We start from the raw sequence: 14132 nt of genomic DNA, 5'->3' as shown, positions 1-14132 counted from the left end.
TCTGTTATTAGGCTGCTTGCACAGTTCTTGTTGCTAATAGAGAGGGAAGATAAGACATCCTTGCATACTTTGTTTGCTGTTATGCATCGAACTAGCAACTCGAGCTCAATAGGATGTTTTTCTAAATTAAACTGAACAGCACAAACACAACATTTCTGTTATCTAGATTGTCCAGGGCTTCTATTTTGTGTTTTATAGGCCAGTATTACAAGATAACAGCAAAACAAAGGTGTTTTTCCACAGGACTGCATTAGATCTCTTTCTCCAGCTAATGAGTTGAGTGCAACAGTTTTCCAGTCCAGACTAGGGATGCCAAGTCCCAGCTTGTGACTGGAGCCAATAAGACAAAGAAGGGAGAAAATATACTAACACATGGCTGGCTGATAAGGAAGTATCATCTTCTACACAGACTTACTCTTTGAAAGTTTGTGTTATATGCAAGACATTCCTTTCAAAAGCCTGATATTCTTACAAGACTAAAACCACATGGACATGAAATTCAGTTTCAACATAGTCCTAATAGAATTGGTTAGATGAAGGGGATGGATAACCCTTGCTAAATGGAGTTCTCTCAACTTATGACACAGTTGTGAGAAATGGTGTGTGTGTGGAGCTGTTAATGCCCTTCTTATATTTTATTTTATTTTTTTTTGTACTCAGGATTGGGAGATTGCCCAGCCAAGTGGGGTCCTAGCCACCACAGCACACACTTTTGACAGTGACCCAGAAATTTCTGATATTGATGAAGATGACCAGGAAACTGTCTTTAGTTCCATTGATATGCTATCACCTAGTGGTCACTCTGATGCCCAGACCCTTGCCATGATGCTTCAGGAACAGCTAGATGCCATCAATGAGGAGATCAGGTATGAAATGTATCATTATTTACTGTGTTAACTCTGTATATTTTACTTGAACTTCTGTGTTCTGCAGACAAAATAATGATTGAACAGAATTAAAAATCCATAGAAGTCCCTTAAAAATCAACAAGGTAGCCCTATACAGGATTGAGAAGTTTGGTGGGGAGATTCAGTCAACAACTTGGACACTAAGATGAATATTGAAGCATTTGGGGGGAGGGGATAATATATTTTTGCAATTTCACATGTATGTCTTATCAGAAAATAGCTCTAACTTTTTGTTCATCTTTACTATCTTCTGGCAATTGTATCTTGGGATGGATCCTTAGGTGGTGAACCAACACTGTACCAAGAATCAATCTATCTTATCTTAGCACGCCCATGTCTTAAAACTGTTGCTGTATTCATTACAGGCAAATTAGTAATTCACCTTTAAACTCCACTGCAAACTCATGTTTGTATGTTTGACTGTGTTTGGTAAGTCCATTGCAACCATTTTGTCACTCAGCTATCCTCAAATGAAGCTTCTTACAAATGAGGAACTTGAGACACTGAAGGCTTGATGATTTTACCAGATCTTTGCCTAAATTCTATGCTAAGAAATAACAGGAAGCTGTTTAATGTTGTCATGATGTGTAACTTTACTTTTCTATTTTGATGAGAAGTATACCAAAGGGTTGAGTGGCTTAAGGCATAAGAAAGTCCTTCAGTTACACACCACAAGCTATATTCCAGCCCTTGTGTTAAAATTGGTGAATGTGCATGAAATAACTTGCTTACACTTCTAGAGACACATAAATAATGCAGTAGGTCCTTGAGAATCTATCTGGAAAACAGAAGAAGAAAAGTAGGGAGAAATCTAGAAGATGGTTGCCTTCTGAGTGGTGTATCAGAGCATGATTCAAGTTTGTGGGTCAGCGTCATTTGTGTCCATAGTCCTTGAAAGTTTTTATTTGTTCCTGTGTAATTTGATTAGTAAATATGAAGGAATCACAAGAGATGTCCATAGACTTAAAAGATGTTAAGTGTGATTAGCTGAATTAAAATATGTTTTCTCTTTTAGAATGATCCAGGAAGAGAAAGAATCAACTGAACTGCGGGCTGAGCAGTTGGAAAGCCGTGTTACTAGCGGTAGCATGGAGGCCCTGAATTTGACACAACTCCGCAAGAGAGCATCCATCCCCACCTCCCTGACTGCCCTGTCCTTGGCTAGCTCATCTCCTCCTATCAGTGGTCGCTCTACTCCCAAGCTCAGTTCTCGCAGTGCTGCACAGGACCTTGATCGAATATGCAGCATGACACTTGTAAGCTGGGAAGGAGGGATGATATATTTGGCCAGAAAGTCATTGCATTCTCTCATACCTTCTCATCCAAGTTGCAATAAAAATTTTACACTGCTAATAAAACTTTTACACTGGTAACGTATGAACTTCTGCTTAATTTTAAGTTAATTTCTGTTCTTTTCTATCTTTATCAGCCAAGTGACCTGAGGAAACATCGGAGAAAACTACTTGTGAGTTCGTTGGTTTCATTCCATTTTTGCTTGTGCTAGTGTTCCATTTCTGTATTTGTTCTCTTTCAAACCCTGCAATAACAATGTTACGCAGTTCTAGTGCACTAGCATAGTGAAGCTGGCTAGAATCTTGAAAGCTTCTGTCTTATCAGAAGTGTAGGAACAAAGATGACAAAATATTTAATTATTTTAGGCAGGAATTCTCTAACATTTCTAAAAGCAATCAAACATTTTTATACGTTTTCCAGGTTGCAACCCAGGGAATTTAATATTTCATTAAATTACAGCAAGATACCGTTTTCACTTATTTGCTTCCTTTTCCCCCTGCCTTCTATAAAGCAATATTTGAATTCCCCTGACAACAGAAAATGGAAAAATTAGTGGGGAAGAATGGGTAGAAGCTAGGAGCCATTAATGGTTCTCTCTAATTGTTAAGGCTAAGGGTTATATCAAGTTCTTTTCAAGAGTAAAATCAAGTATCATTACTAGAAGTGACGCCTGTGGCCCTTAAGATGTGTTTCCATTATTCCTAGACAGTATAGGAAGTGTAATAGAATTAGGAAGTTGTAGTACAAAAATATCTGATACAATATTCCCTATGCCTCACTTATACTATTTCTAGTCAATACAGAGGCTCTATACTGCCTGACATTTGTGTGGGTTGATGTGTATCCCCCTTTCTTTCTGTGACCTGCAAACAGTCCTTAGTACTACCGTGGATTAGTTCCAAGCCTCATGTCCTGCAGTTTTCTGTTATGAGATGTGCAGTTAAAAATATATGCCCTGATTTTCGGTTTTTTAAAAAGTGGCTCTTCCACACAATTGATTATATTTAATACCAGTGATACCACTATTTATGCAGGATTGAAGCTTAATCTGTAGATGCAAGTAAAGAGAGGATATGTTCTCTTTGCTTTTGCAAAATTAATGTCTGCACACAGATATAGGATATCAAACAAACTAGAATTACTTTTCCCTAAGTTTTGTTTGAGAATTCATACCAGGGTGAAAAAGAAAAGCCCTTGAAGATTGGGGAATGGCAAAGTGCAAGGGAATTTTCAAGGAGAATTAAGGGCTGATTTTTATTACTGTTTTATGAGACAGTTAGAATTTCTTTTCTTCCTATAGTTCTAAAATAGGCAGCCTTGATCTCTGTACAACCTGGCTGTATTTTCTGGGGGCTAGATGGTAAGAATGAGGGTGGCATTGTGTGGATATTACTGTGGTCCACTCCCTGAGAAATATGGCTGGGATGAATGCTGCACAGAGACATCCATTATCCACTAGGATTTTAAAATATTCTCTGTTATGAACATGAAAAGGGGAGGGAAACCTTTACAATCTCATATGCTTATTCTTCCTTCCCCACAAAAACATTTCTTCAAATGTTTCTTTCTGCCCCCAAGAAGCATTAACGTCTCCACTTTGAATATTTTCAAGACATTTTTCAACACTTTTTTGAAAAAAAAAATGATTTCAAATTTCACTCTCCAGAGTTCACAGCATAATTGCAGCCTGGCTGGCTATGGTAGTGTGCCGTATACCCCTGTCATTTCCTGCATGGTTTCACCTGCTTCTTTCCTTTTCTTCCGTTAGTTCCTGCCTGTGGTCTGCTAAGTGTAAATGTGTTTGGACACAACTCCTGTTTCAGCAGTACTGTTCTCTCTGAAGTGTCCATGTCCTATGGCCTTTATGGAAGCATGTTTGCTCCTTGTGTGTGGGTGCTGCTTGCAGTGTCAAGTTCTATTTATTTAAGGAGAATGTGTTAAAGGGGCAACCAAAACAGTTTCTCATAGATTTCCCAATGTTTGCTTAGCCTGACAAAAATGAAGTTGCCACTAACCAGAATTGTAACAATTTTCTAAGACAGAAGTAGTAAGACCAAATTTTATGAAAGAACAAAATCTTAAGCTTCTGTTTGCATTGACTTTTGCATGCATTGTTTTCTAAACCACTCCTTCAACTGCTTTTGCAAAAGAAGGCTTAAGCAAGGCACATAGTCACCATCTGGTCAATGCGTGGATTGCACTGATTGTCAGGAATTTGCTTGACCCAAACCAAGAGAATGGAGAATTTTTAATAGATGGTTTCTACAAAGATGGCCCTTATAACAGTGGGAAGCTACTTTGGAAGTGACAATGCCAGATTAAATTACATGAGATTTCCATCTAAATTATGCCAGTACCTACATGCTTTCAGAGATCTGCACTGTTTGAGCAGTCAGACTCAAAGATAGCTCTGGATATTTGTTGACTTCAAGCTGGAGCACTAGCCTTGAGTTGGCAGAGGCTGTTCTCTTCATTGTTATGTGTTGCTGATGGGTTGCAACATGTCTCTTCCTTCCTGCTGTTATTGGGCTCCATTCCCTCTCATTAGGGCTACATCACTCCAAATGACACTGGTAATTGTCACTCAGTCATCCAGGCCTTTGGATTAGGGCATGCAGTGAGCAGCAGCCTCCATGACACTCTGAATGCATGTGACCCTGTTTCACCTTCTCCTTTAATTGAACTGGCAGGTGAGCTATGCCAATGGTGAGTGTGTGCTAGAGATGGGAGGGAGGTGTTCAAGTAGAGATCTGCACTCTGACTTTACATTATCTGTTCAGTCACCAGCAGGTCGAGATGAAAGTCGAGAAGATAAAACAACCATAAAATGTGAGACTTCTCCTCCTTCTTCACCCAGGACTCTACGTCTAGAGAAGCTTGGACATCCTGCTCTGAGTCAGGAAGAAGGCAAGAGGTATAGGGGTCTGGCAAGAGAGGGAATAATGAGCTTTCCTTTCTGTAAGTAGCCAGATATACTCCATTTCACCAGGGTAATAGGTGGGTCAAATGTTGTAGACTAGTGTTCCTAAAACTTTTCCAATTGAGTTGGGAGCATAGTGCGCAATAATGGGAAGTACAAAACCATGGACACATCATTATCTACAGAAGCATATTGGAGGATGTGCCCAATCCTAATTTAGGCTCACATTTTGAGAACTAGAATATGATGTGGTACTAAATCTGCATTATAACAAATTGTTAGAAACCTGAACAGGTTGTGGATGCCAGTGACTCTTCAGAACTTTTTAGAAGAGAATATGATACTTCATTTGTAGAGTAACTGGTAAGTGAAATTTCTACCAGATGATAAGAGTGCATATATAAATATGTCCACAAAGTGGGCTATAATGGAGTGGGCTGGCAAGTGCTGAAGTATGGCACTTTTATGTTTTTTACTTGCCAGACATGAAGATATGTTTGAGATGAAGCTTTATATTTATTTAATAGCTGCTGATATCTCAAAAGCAGTGATGTTCCCTATGCCAGGGATGAGAAAACTCCTCAGTATTGTGTGTGCTATTCTGATAGATCTGCCTTTTAATTTGACACAATATTCTACCCATTATAACAGGCATGGGCAAACTTCGGCGCTCCTGGTTTTTTTGGTTTTCAACTCCCATAATTCCTAACAGCTAATCCAAAACACCCAGAGGACCAAAGTTTGTCCATACCTGCATTATAATATGTCAGATGAGGACATATTATATTATATTAATATTACATGTTGCAAAATGTTAGATGAAGATCAAGATCCTTAAACCTTACTAGACAACATGCTACCAATATGGGTAAAAATTGTGTGCCTTCTGCTCCTTAGTGGGTAAGCTAATGAGCAGAGGAAAAGAATTTAATTTCCCACCATGTTGCACTGTTGTAGTGAAATCTAAGTATTCCTATATGTTGTTATGAAGCTGTCTTCCTCCTTAGCTAAGCTGCTGATGCCAGCTGAGAGAAGGGAATTGTGGCATTAAGTGTACAGTGGAATGGATACACTCATTTTGCATTTAGCCCATACTCACTGCTCACATGCAGTAGAAACATTTTTTGTTTACCATACATTTTCTCTTCCCTCTGTTATGAAAGGAGTATTTTCTCCTTTCATAATAACAACATGGGAAGACAAATAAACTGCTTAAGGGTGGAAATTTCTTTCTGGATTCTAATAATTCCTTACGTGTGAGAATAATTAATCTCTTTAATTTACACTGAAACAGAACTCCGTTTTCCCCTCACTTTCTTTTCACCAGTGGTTTATCACAAAGTTGGCAATGCCTCCTGTTCTTCCTGCCAAACAGGATACCAATGGATATTCCACTATGAAAATTACTTGGAAAATTTTGGTAAAAGGATTATACTGGAGGAGGGGAATGGCACCTTAATTTATTTTTAGATGATATTGTGAACCTCTTGCTTTTTCTTGCTTTTTCAGTAGTTCTTTGGAGGACCAAGCAAGTAACCCCAGCAGTAGTAATAGCAGCCAGGACTCTCTGCACAAAGGCTCCAAGAGGAAAGGCATAAAATCTTCTATTGGACGCTTATTTGGAAAAAAAGAGAAAGGCCGCTTGATCCAGCTGAGTAGAGATGGTGCGACTGGGCAAGGTTTCTGATGCTTTTGGCTTCCTCTGAAGCAGTGTGTTGGAGTCTCAAGCCATGGGGCCAACAACCAATGTGGATGTTAGGCTGAAAGACATTATCTATCTTTCCTGTGAAAGTCAAATTCTGACCTTCCAGATGTTGCTAGGCTGCAGCTTCTAGCAAATCTGACAACTGGCCCATGGGAACTGCAGTCCTACAATTTCTGGAAGGTCTCTGGTTGTTCCTTGCTCTAGAAGAAAGTCATCATTCCATGAGTTTTTTGAGGTTTTTTGGGGCTGTTTATAAATGACATAAGAAGAAAAGGAGAAGGAAGGAAATACAGGTTTTTAAATTAGTCTATTTGGTGAATGGAGATGGGAAGTAGGTTATTGCAGAATCGTAACAGAGGTCCATAAATGGCACTAAAACCAAACAGTGCAATCCAAAAGAATTTAGGCCATTTAAATAACATGCAAATCATCCAGATTTTTTTTTAACTCACATGAATTTCCTTTAAGAAATTGAGATGAGAAGATGGGAAGAGCAGTGCATGATAGAAAGGCTCGTGATCAGTGGAAACAGATTGAGATGTAGCGAACAACATAGCTGAAGGCACCGAGGTAGAAACACATGAACTAATGAAAGGATGAATTTGATGAACATGCTGATTCATTCGGATTCTTAGTCTTAAATTGAAGTGTCAGAAATAGAAAAAGTAGGGCACTTTTTCCTATGCTGACTCTAGAAAGAGTTGTATGAACATCTAACAGATGTCTGATGGATTTATTGTTACAATCTACCTTCTTATGGGCCTAAAATATACTGGAATCAGATACTGTGTTATTGAGCAAGGCAAGAGCATGCAAACTTTGAAAAGTGTGAAGAAGGCAGTTGTTGTAGAATCTAAGAGAGGGTGTTTATTTGTTTAATTAATTAATTAATTAATTATTGCAGTACTTCCTGTATATTCTTTGTACACTATGGTCATTTGAGAATTAGTGAGATGAGTCAGATAGGCTGTGAATGGTGATAGTGATGCTGAAGAAATGTAGTAGGGTAATATGTCAGGATTCTTGACCATAGTAATAGAATGGGGTCAAAAAAACCATTGGAAGACCCAGAAGCAGGACAAAATGTTTCTGGGGGAAAAAAGAGCAGATATGAGGATAAACAAACTATATGAAGAGATACTGAGGAAAAAACCCAAATGCCATCATGTGGAACGATGGCTGTTAAAGGTCCATGAAAAGGTTGTGAATTGTATAAGATATTGATAATTGCATTTATTTTTTCCTGCTTTTCATTTGATATAGGATGTAAAGAGTCTCACAAATTTAAACAAATATACCGTAGATTTTGCTTTTATACACAGTAACATGTACGAGGATATATACATTCACATAAGGATCAGGGTGAATGCAGACAATGCTGAGACATACCGTTCTAAGAATTGTATGGAGGAGGATACAATGTTTGAAAATCTGGTTAGAAAGTTCAGATAATTTTTAGATTTTTAAAAAAAAATATGGGTATAGCTTTTGTGGGTCACTAGGGAGTTCTGCTCTAATTATTTCCTATGTTTCCCAGTTATGCTAACAGATTCGGAGATCAACATACAGGACTCTCTTGGTCTTGGCAAATTAGGAGCCCAAGCAGAGAAAGATCGCCGGCTCAAAAAAAAGTGAGTGTGCCTTTTCAAAGCATTCATTGTAAATATATAGAGTGAGCTCTTGGTATCCATTCAAGTTTGATTTCTGGAACATGCGTGGATACCAACATCCGGGGATGCTCACGTCCCATTATATATGTTGGAGTAGTAAAATAATGCTCCTGATATAAAATGGGAAAATCAAGGTTAGCTTTTTGAAATGTCCTCAAGCTGTAGATTGTTGAATCCATGGATACAGAATCTGTGGATATGGAGGACTGACTGTATTTGTATTTATGTGTTTATTTTATTTCACTGCACTGGCCACAAAATCTTGGCAGGTTTGAGGTAGAGAATTCTGGGAAGTATTCTATTTAAAATCCTCATATCATATGTGGCATCAGCAAGCTTTAGCAGCTGATAAGACTCCAGCTGCCTATTGTGTAATATCTTTGGGATCTCAAATTGGAATTCCTCTTCTTGCCAAGGAATCTTTATGTTTCTGATGAGCTAGGGATCATTACTGCTGTATAGAGATACCACCTGAAGATTACTTAGAATATAATATTTGGAAGTCTACAAAGAGAAATTTTCTGAGTTTCACATACTTTTTCAGTAATGCCATCTTTCTATAGTAATAGAATTTCTTATCAGTAGGTCAGGTATCATTTAACACTACAGCTAACTAAGGTATGCTTCTTCCAGAATAATTCTGAGGGACCTGTCAGGTAATACAAAACAGTGAATGTTTCTTCTTCAGTAGTGTACTTGCACTAGGCTAAGAACTAGACATCCCAGTACAATGTCTGACACCCAGAGGCTTCCTTTAGTGTAGGTGCTGATATCAAGGACTCTTTGATTCTGTGATCCCCTGCCTCCTTCACCCCCATTGTGCTCCTCAGCCAACTTCTCCAAAACTTGAGACATAAACAAAGGGCTCTTTAACTCCTGCCTGCCCATTCTTGAAGCAATGAACATTGGTTTCTTGCAGCTTCCTGCTCACTCCTGTCTTAGAAACCAACATGCATATGGTCTTCCCAAATCAAGTGTCTAAACTAATATCGCTGTTGGTAATCATTTTGGAGCATCCCAGATTATGGGTGGCACCATTGTTGCTAGCTGTCACAGTCTTGCTACATTTACAATATGGTTCTTATTAAAAATTAGTTGCTCAGCACAGCATTACATCCAGAATGGTGCCTATAGCTCCATATCTTTTGTTTGTATTGTAGATGTGAACTAGCCTGCTACAACAACTTTTTAAATAGAGCTTTTTTTTCTTTTTAAAACATGGTAAATAGTATTGAATGAGTACTGAAGTACTAACTGTAAACTTGTGGAATACATTGCTCACAAAGAAATAGTTGTCTTATCAGTTATTACTTATCCTTCTAGACATGAGCTTTTGGAAGATGCTCGAAGAAGGGGCATTCCCTTTGCTCAATGGGATGGTCCAACAGTAGTCTCTTGGCTGGAGGTAAGCCTGTTTCAGAATTACTTAAATTTACTGGTATCTAATAGGGCCAATTACACACACTTTATTGAAGATGGGGCAGTTTCACTACATTAGGTGTGTATCTGTGCTATTTTGTGCCCAAGAAAAATCTTTATCCAACAAATAAGCAAAGCAGAGATCAACTTCTGGTTTACTACCTTCTTAAATTATTGGTAAGCATACTCTAGAGAACTGTGAACTTCCATTTTGGTCTTAGGGGTCACTTTCTACTGTATAATCTGCCCTGTACACTCATGATCCCTGACCATCCGGTGACTCACTGAGAAGCATTTCCTTGATTCTTTCCGGACAAAGTTCCTCTGATCTATTTTGACTTGGACACCATGTTAATGGCAGTCTTTGAAGATGTAATAGGAGCACCTGTCCGGTTTTGATGGATGCATTTTAGTTGGGCCACCTGAGGATGTCAGCAAGATCCTTGGAGAGGCGAGGGCAACCACATGCATCCTGGACCCCTGCCCATCCTGGCTGGTAAAGGAGGCCAGAACGGGTTTGGCAGAGTGGGTGAAGGTGGTGGTTAATGCCTCCTTACAAGAAGGCAAGATTCCAGCGGGCCTAAAGGAGGCCATAATAAAACTGCAGGATCCCACTCAATTGAACAATTTTTGGCAAGTCTCCCTTTTGGGCAAAATCTCTCCCTTTTAGGCAAAGTCCTGGAATGTATGGTGACCTCGCAACTCCAGGGGTTCTTGGAGGAAACTGATTATCTGGATCTGGGGTAGTCTGGCTTCAGGATGGGACTTGGAACTGAAACAGCCTTGATCGTCTTAGTGAATGATCTATGCAGGGGACTGGGGGAGTGTGTTCCTATTGATTCTCTTGGACCTCTCAGTGGCCTTTGATACCATAAACCATGGTATCCTTCTGGGATGCCTCACGGGAACGGGGCTTGGAGGTACTGTCCTGCACTGGCTCCAGTCCTTCCTGGAGGGTCGCTCTCAGAAGGTGTTGCTGGAGGACACCTGATTGTTTTGTGAGGTCCCGCAGGGCTTGGGATTGTCCCTATGTTGTTTAACATCTACATGAAGCCATTGGGAAAGATCATCCAGAGTTTTGGAGTTCAATGCCATCTGTAGGCAGGTAGCCAAGGCAAGCTCTGTAGCTGCAAATAAATCTTGACCAATAGTCGCACCCCCTTTTTTCCTGAGAAAAGGGAGAGAAAGTGCAACTATTATGTGATGAAATACGATGGTTTATTTTCAACACTTCTCTTGCTTTGGATTAGTGAAGACAGCTGCAAAGATATGCTTTTTCTTATATTATAGCTTTTGTCTCTCCTATTGAGACTATAGCTAACATAAGCTCTGTCATGTGAAAGCATGGGTGATTGAAGATACAAACATATATTCATTTATGGCCTCTTACATTGTAGCTTTGGGTGGGCATGCCTGCCTGGTATGTCGCAGCATGCAGAGCCAATGTGAAGAGTGGTGCTATAATGTCTGCCTTGTCGGATACAGAGATACAGAGAGAGATTGGTATTAGCAATGCACTTCACCGATTGAAGCTACGTCTTGCAATTCAGGAAATGGTGTCACTTACAAGCCCATCAGCTCCACCCACCTCGAGGACAGTAAGTACTTCATATGATTACCAAGATAGTGTTTCCATCTTTATTTAATGCTAAAAGGTTGCTATTCCCAATTGATACCAATGGTGATCAGCTGAACCCAAAGCCAGAAAGATTTGCTGAAACCCAAAATTGCAGATTTTTAGCTAGAACGCAGAATTCTGTTCAGCACTTTGATTTCCATGTACCTCTTGAGAGAGCATGAAAAGAAGCCCAAAATGGTTTCAAATAAATTTAACATTTGCACCATCATTATGAGACAGAGTTTTTACTTGATTTATTCTATCTAACACTGTTCTTGTGATCAGTGGGAGTTATCTGTACCAAGGGGGGGGGGGGGGGGGGTTGGCTATCTTTGGGAAATGCTTGGTTCTTCCACCAGTTCAGTTCTGACTTTCTTCTGGGTTCCTTGTTAGTTGTCAGAGAGGTGTCAGCAGGCAAAAGCAGATACACACATATTTTTCCTCCATTTCCTAGAGGAGTATAATAGAATAAAGACTTATGTGGCAATAAATCCCAACCTCTGTATACCAAATATTAAAGGTAGGGGATTATTTATTGTAAATCCCAACAACACTGTGCCACCCTTTGTAAGGGAATGTGACTTCTTTAATTAGAAATCAAAAGATGAATAAAGCTGGAACAATCTTCTGGTCAATAAACCTATTGAAAGATCACTGGCTACCACCACCCTTGAAGTAATGTTAAGCCCTTGGCTTACTTGAGGTATCTTTAGGCTAGAATGGGCTGGATTCACACTCAGGCTTTGTGCTCTGTGGAAACAATAAAGAGATTACTTTATTCAAATATACGCTGCCACCATTTAACCTTTGATTTCTTCAGTAAACTGCTTGGAAGCTTCTCACACAGAGGCACACGTGAGGCAGATGTTATGAACAAATAACAATAATGTTTATTTGAGAGAACTTGAACAAAACAGGCATTAAGCTTAGCTGTTTTGAAATATTGACATAAAAGCGTATGGTTTCTTCAAGCAGTTCAAAACTTAGTTACACATAACACTCCTCTCCCTCCAGAAGTTACTGACAGGATTCCTCTCTGCTCAGTAATCCTAAACTCCCCCACACAGACAGTCCCTTTCCTTTTGGATCTGTCTCATCACTCCTTCACCAGCTACCCTTCCCAATAGCTGTAAATCTTCTCACCAGCTAACTCTGCTGGCTAACTGACCAACTTCAGGCTTCCCTAACTCTTCTCTTCTTCACACCAAACTCTAACCTTCCTTCTTCTCTGACACCCAGACCCAATCTCCTTCTTCTCTGACACCCAGACCCAATCTGAGCTGTCAGATTTTAAAACGTCCCCTTAAAAACATTTTTCTTTTCTCAAGTTAAGCTCCGCCCACTCTCTCCCAGCCAATGACAAACCCCTCATTTCCCTCCAAGCTGCTCTTAAGCATGCCCCCTTCAGGAAATGAGATTCTAAGATGGATGCCCCCAGGCACCCTTCCAAAATTGCTGCTGGGCCTACTTTTCTGGGCTTTTCCTAGCCTAACAGGTAGGGAATTCATCTCAAGGAGCAAGGCCACAATGTGAGACAAGTGGACTAAAATGTTGGACTTGAAGAAAACCGATTGAAAGTTGAGCATGAAGAAATAAACTACAGTTATAAAGCTCTTAATATGATAAATTGCTAAAAGAACTTCTAATCAGTTCCATTCATATTGCTTTGGAAGAGAAGTTTGCTTTATTTCACACACTGTATTTATTTATTTGTTTATTTATTTATTTATTTGGGGTGCTTCTACCCCGCCCTTCTCAACCCCCTAAGGGGGACTCAGGGCGGCTTAGAAAAGGCACAATTCGATGCCCAACAATTCACAAAATACAATACACAAATTTACCATATAATGTCAACTGTAGGTTTTTTTTACCTTTAGAAACTTTTTATGTCGGGAACTTAGGACCTTGCTCTTTAATAATATAAATTGTGAATGACCTTTCATGACGTGGTGTCATTGGTACAACACAGAAAACTGTGTCTGGATGGGTGGTTGAAATGTTTACTGATAATTCCTTCTTCTTCTTTCCATCTGATTCATATTCCCTGCTTCCCATGCCCACTCTTGACCAGTCATCTGGAAATGTCTGGGTGACACACGAAGAAATGGAAACAATGGCAACCTCAACCAAAACGGCAAGTATTTTCTTTGTATTATTTTCACTTTCATAACTTGTATTTCAAGCCTTTACCAGCACAACCTCATAAAAATTTACAGGGGAAATCATTATGCATCTATTCAAACTAGAATCCCTTTTTACCTAAAATATCTGCAACATATGTTTTTGTAACATGAGGCTGGCTCAATTTTAATTATTTGGTATTAGTACTGTCAATTGAAAAACTGTTAGTGTTGTCGAAGGCTTTCATGGCTGGAATCACTAGGTTCTTGTGGGTTTTTTCGGGCTATATGGCCATGTTCTAGAGGCATTTTTCCTGACGTTTCACCTGCATCTATGGCAAGCATCCTCAGAGGTAGTGAGGTCTGTTTCCAACAGACCTCACTACCTCTGAGGATGCTTGCCATAGATGCAGGCGAAACGTCAGGAAAAATGCCTCTAGAACATGGCCATATAGCCCGAAAAAACCCACAAGAACCTA

The 14132-nt window shown here is 39.5% G+C and overlaps 1 protein-coding gene across 16 annotated transcripts in view; it reads left to right on the top strand.

Moving 5' to 3' along the window:
* Positions 1-14132, top strand: part of PPFIA4 (PTPRF interacting protein alpha 4) — a 121829-nt gene that overhangs the window by 86323 nt on the left and 21374 nt on the right. For 8 of the 16 annotated variants that reach the window (XM_060772457.2, XM_060772465.2, XM_060772462.2 and 5 more), the window contains 9 exons: positions 661-866; positions 1924-2164; positions 2338-2373; positions 4982-5115; positions 6631-6800; positions 8364-8457; positions 9820-9901; positions 11313-11513; positions 13605-13667. In XM_060772457.2, the coding sequence (XP_060628440.1) occupies positions 661-866; positions 1924-2164; positions 2338-2373; positions 4982-5115; positions 6631-6800; positions 8364-8457; positions 9820-9901; positions 11313-11513; positions 13605-13667 (1227 nt within the window). The remainder of the gene's footprint in view (positions 1-660; positions 867-1923; positions 2165-2337; positions 2374-4981; positions 5116-6630; positions 6801-8363; positions 8458-9819; positions 9902-11312; positions 11514-13604; positions 13668-14132) is intronic. The other 8 variants (XM_060772471.2, XM_060772466.2, XM_060772470.2 and 5 more) reach the window with 2 other exon arrangements.

The sequence above is a fragment of the Anolis sagrei genome, chromosome 4 (assembly GCF_037176765.1).
Source record: "Anolis sagrei isolate rAnoSag1 chromosome 4, rAnoSag1.mat, whole genome shotgun sequence".
Taxonomy (NCBI): domain Eukaryota; kingdom Metazoa; phylum Chordata; class Lepidosauria; order Squamata; family Dactyloidae; genus Anolis; species Anolis sagrei.
This window is presented reverse-complemented; position numbering and strand designations above follow the sequence as displayed.